Below are 5,006 nucleotides of genomic sequence, written 5' to 3'. Positions count from 1 at the left end.
AAATTAAATAGATAATCATAAATGTTAGTTCAAGAATTAGCCAAGAGGTCCACAGAATAAAGATTGAATTTAATACTACTATTAAATTAGTTCAAGAATTAGCCAAATAATGAAGATTGAATTTAATACTATTAAATTAATCCATTGATTACCGAACATGTACGGTTAAATCCACTGACAAATGATATGATTTGAAAAAAACCAACATATGATAAATTTTCAAAGTCGAGATAGCATTGATAAAAATCAGAACAAATTGGAATACAATTGTATTCCCCAAATCCACAACCCCAGTTACTTTGTTAAGAATTTACTGCAACCACAAAATATAGCACATGACTCAATTAATCTTGGCAATCTCGTATCAATTCAATTTGGGGACAATTTAATCTTGAGCAACCGAACACACCTATGTTTGTTTCAAGTCATCGAGCATTTCTTTCTTCTTTAGCTTTAAGGGCGTCTACCTCCTCGTTTGATAAGAGATCGATCATTGGTTCATATACATCCCACTCCTTCCTCTTTCTGAATCTCATTACTCAATTAGGGATTTGTTGGAATTAAATTTAAGGAAACTGAATCAATTTTGTAATTGCTCACCTGACTACACTGGACTTGCTGCCAAATAACTTAAATAAGTCCGCAGCATTCCCACTGTTCTTGCTGAGAGGGAAATAAGATAAACAAGGTTTTAGTATCAAAATAGAGTAAAACGTAAACAAATAACGAAAGCTGAATCTAACAAGAGACCTGGCCTGGCTATGTTCGAGCCCCCTGCGGCCTTTCTTGTTTATTCTGCTTTCACGGGCTGAAGTCACATTTTGTACAGCAATCTAAAACAAGAAAAGGCTACAACTATAAGACCAGTATATGCGATTGACGAATCAGCATGGTAGTAACATAATTTACATAGATAGAACCATGTACAAATTCGACTCACCTCATAAAGTTGTTCTCGTATGGCAATTGCAATTGCGGGCTGAAGAAAGTGAATGCAGGACAGTAAGCTTTGGTAGAAGTGCTCATAATTAAAATGCAAGCAAAAACAATTACACATATTTGAAGGAACTGAGAAACATCCAAAACGTAGTACAAGATCACGGTCAGCACATCAGGCTCCATTTAAAGCACACATGGACATACAGAGTACCTCATTCGACATAATATAAAGGGCATAAATGGTTTCAAGCTCATCTTAACAAATATGTTGGAACACACAAACAAATGAAAAGAATCTTAGAAATGATAAGCAAAAAACTACGAATGATTTAAATTTCGACCAATAAGTTCACAAGAAACCAGAAAGTTGAATCATAACATTATTCAGACTCAGAGACATCCTTTGCAAAAAAAAGTTCATAATTAAAAGGGGGGAGGAGGGCTATGCAAGTCCACATATTTTATGTAATAGACACAAGTTGTCAGTAATGATCCATCTAGAATGGAACTATTTTTATTTGATGAAATAGGTTAACGAAAGGAGCAGGTTAGGCAACACAAATCTCAGACCTAATAGTATGCAATATGCATGCTTCCTAATGCTGTCACATTAATATATTGCAAGGCACAGTATTCCTTCATGATATTGGCTACCATCTCTCTGCCTTGGGGCTTCACAGTAATAATATGTTCCAATATTGATTAATCGACAAAGGTAATTTTTCATTTTGTTACCATAAAATATGAGAGCAGTCCTAAATGCACTCTGATCCAGGTAATCAGATGGACATGTGAAGAATACAATGAGGTTTGAAATTTCTCGAAATCCAAAAAAAAAGCCAACTTTAAATTCTATTCCAGAACTCATGCTCAATGAATGATAAAAAAAAATTTGGTTACGCATCTAGGGTTATGGGACACAATTTGCATGGTTGTTTCAGGAAGAAACATGAACCAAGGAAAGAAAACTGAACAAAACAATGAAAGTGATGCACAGCAATATGCTATTTCAATCTAAGTGGAAGTATTGAAAATTCAAAAGTACTAGAATGGAGAGAGAGGGGCAAGATCATGGAATTGTGACAAACCTTACCACCTAAAGTTACTACCACAACCTTCCCACTATAGCACCATTGTAGACTTTAAAAACTCAACGCTATACAAAGTAAATTAGATCGCAAAAGTGCATGATATACATTGTGATAATGTGGATCATTATTGTTTATTGAAATTATAAACAGAGGCAAATTGCTAGTGCTTACTCCAACTTCAGGATCTTCAATGCCCATGTCTTTGCAAAATGTTTTGGCAAATTCTTCAGGATTGCTCTCGAAATTGTTCAAATCCTGAAATGTTTGCACATGCGTTATGCGTATGTAAAAAATGTTTTGGATGAATTCAAAATTATTTTCTGGCTGAAACATGAAGAAAAGAATGTAAATATCTGCAGCTCTTACCCATAAAAAATGATCTTTTATAAGAGTACTGTTAACACGAAGATCAAGCTGGGGCAAGTACATGGACAGAGAAAAACAAAATCAATTGAAGCATGGTTAGAAGTATAGAACTTAGAAACTAAAATCTGCAACTCAGCAATGACAAACCTTGATAGGAACAACTTTCTCGCCAGTATACATATCTTGCCCTTCATAGGAGCGAAATTCAGTTAGCTGTGTCTACAATAAGAAGCATTTGAATAAACAGTCAGACATAGCATGCAGAAAATATATATAAGAACCTTAAGCACCATGCCAAATTATAGTAACAAACTGAAACACATGCATGGTTTTTGCTGAAAGGCCTATATATACATCAGATGACTTAGAAAAGCGCATCTTGTGGTCCTTGCTAAGAATTTTAAAAGACCACTATAGATCTATAAGGGGCTTAATACCTAATTTGTAAGCAGGAATCCTCATATTCTGGTTAAAGAATATATATCCTCAAAATCAGAAACTAAGGCATGGTATCGAGTGTGTGTGTGTGTGTTGGCCTAGCAGTTTAGTGGTTAAGGCATAAGGCCAAAAGTCCCAGGTTCGAGTCCCCTGTGGCTTGGACTTCATATTTAATGTTGTAATTGCCACTTTTTTTAAAATGAAAACGTAGTAATGTTTGAGTGTATGTGTATCACAAAAGAACTCATTCATCCCCTCTCTTGTGTAACTAATCAGGATAGTGCGAGGAATTGGTAGATAATACAATACCTGTATGGATTGAGCAATCTGAGTGACAAAAGCAGGAGGCAGCTTTAAGTCTTTCACTGTTCTTTTTGCAAACACCACTACTTCAGAATCAGGATCTGCGATTGGAAAATTAATCTAAGCTTTCAGATTATATAATGTAAGAATATCCAATGAAAATTTAGGATAATTTGAGTAACCTGTCTTGATTCAAGAGTATATCATTACCAAAAGTTTTAAATTATAAACAAGTGACTATTGTTTCAACAACTAATTGCAGTATAGTATTAAATTGAAGGAACTGAGAAATGGTTCTACTAGCTTGTATATCAGCCAACTAGCAATAATGAAATGGAACAGCTGATTGAATTTTATTTTCTGACTGATGTTCCCGACAATCTGCAGCTTCTATTTTTTTTTTTTAAATATTGAAATAATTAGAACATTATGTTGTGAACTCTATGAATTTTACCAGGATGGAAAGAAGAAAAAAAGGATCAAACAATGGTGAATGAGCAGTTATAACTAAAATATATCCAAGAAATAACAACAGACACAACAAACTCAAAATTGGTAAACCTAGAGTTGGGTATTAACCGTAGTTAGAGTGTAGATATTTAAAATTACCAGAAGGGTTCCAGATGAAAGCATCTCTAAATTTCTGGCCTTCAATTTCAATGTCCAGGCGTATCGGGACTAGGTTATCTGCTGTTGGTCTGTCCATAGAGAACATCAATATTTCAAGTTAACCAGAAAAACACATGTTGAGAGAGAGGGAGAGGGGGGTGAGCCACTAAATTACATCCGGAACTTGACTGGGTTTCTGGCTGTGCTCCAAGGAGAGTGGGATTTCATGCTCCACTGCTATGTGACTGCCTCTCTATTTCCTCATTGGTATCAACAGGTGATGAGAACCAAATCTGAGCTAGTGCCCAGTATCAGATGAAACTATCCAATAAGCAACAACTGAACTCTAATCAGATCTAACCAGGAACAAAATTCTGATATATTTACTGTATCGGAGATAATATCCAACAAAATGGTCAGAAGACCAACAGCTAAAGTAGACAATATCATAAAGACAGCAGTGACCTAAATCAAAATAAATTACGAATCGGCAACTCATTAAGACGATTTACAAAATTCACTTTAGATACCTTTATTTTATCCTGCAGCTGCAAGTTTGAGCACATCAACCTCAAACTTTTTGCACAACGAAAGGTGCATGTACAATCCAAACAAATACAAAAATGACAAACGAGAAACTCAGTCTCTCTATTGTTCAATACTAGCTTCTTCAAGCAATGATTCACCACCAACTCCAAGCCATAAATTTTATCCGAATTGATAATATATCTACATAAAAACGTCTAGGAAATCAAAGACCGCAAAATGCACGGAAAAAGGAAATTGCAAACAACAATTAAAACGTTAATAACAAATAGGAAAAACACAGCCACGAACCATCCGCACATTCGAATGAAAATTGCTAAACCTAGAAATAGCCACTTCAATTCGAAGAAAATTTCCTAAAACGGACAATAATCGAACATATAAAAAAGATAAAAGGAAAAAAACAAAGAGGGGCTGCAGAAAGCTTACGAGTTGTGAATGATCCGGCAAACTACGACGTTGAATCTGAAATTCCGGAGAAATACCAGAAAACCCCTAGTGAGAGAAAACAAAATGCAAGCGAAGAGGAGAGGGAGAGAAGAAATCATTAAATTTTCATGGGAAAATGTATATTCGGAAGGTATATTTCTCGTTTACCTTCTCAAAAAGGTTATTATACCTTCTTAAAAATTAGAGAGAACATCATTTTAGGTCTACGAACTTTGACAAAGTATCATTTTAGGTCCGTAAACTTTGAAAATCTTATTTTAGGTC

The 5,006-nt window shown here is 34.9% G+C and overlaps 1 protein-coding gene across 4 annotated transcripts; it reads right to left on the bottom strand.

Moving 5' to 3' along the window:
- Positions 1 to 209: 209 nt before the first annotated feature.
- On the bottom strand, positions 210 to 4,843 carry LOC121788475 (chromatin structure-remodeling complex protein BSH-like). 4 transcript variants are annotated; one of them, XM_042187140.1, is made up of 12 exons: positions 4,722 to 4,843; positions 3,922 to 4,067; positions 3,747 to 3,835; positions 3,144 to 3,238; positions 2,544 to 2,615; positions 2,397 to 2,444; positions 2,202 to 2,285; positions 941 to 979; positions 751 to 833; positions 601 to 663; positions 410 to 525; positions 210 to 313 (listed from the first exon to the last, which is right to left on the bottom strand). In XM_042187140.1, the coding sequence occupies exons 2-11, from the start codon at positions 3,972 to 3,974 to the stop codon at positions 426 to 428; spliced, it is 726 nt and encodes a 241-aa protein (XP_042043074.1). In that variant the 5' UTR covers positions 3,975 to 4,067; positions 4,722 to 4,843; the 3' UTR covers positions 210 to 313; positions 410 to 425. The 4 variants fall into 4 exon arrangements, with proteins under 4 accessions (XP_042043074.1, XP_042043071.1, XP_042043072.1 ...); XM_042187137.1 differs by having other exon boundaries at positions 210 to 525; XM_042187138.1 differs by having other exon boundaries at positions 210 to 525; positions 3,922 to 4,085; positions 4,722 to 4,812.
- Positions 4,844 to 5,006: the final 163 nt, after the last annotated feature.

The sequence above is a fragment of the Salvia splendens genome, unplaced genomic scaffold (genome assembly GCF_004379255.2).
Source record: "Salvia splendens isolate huo1 unplaced genomic scaffold, SspV2 ctg1053, whole genome shotgun sequence".
Lineage (NCBI taxonomy): Eukaryota > Viridiplantae > Streptophyta > Magnoliopsida > Lamiales > Lamiaceae > Salvia > Salvia splendens.
Note: the sequence above shows the minus strand (reverse complement) of the source record. Positions and strands in the feature narration are given on the sequence as shown.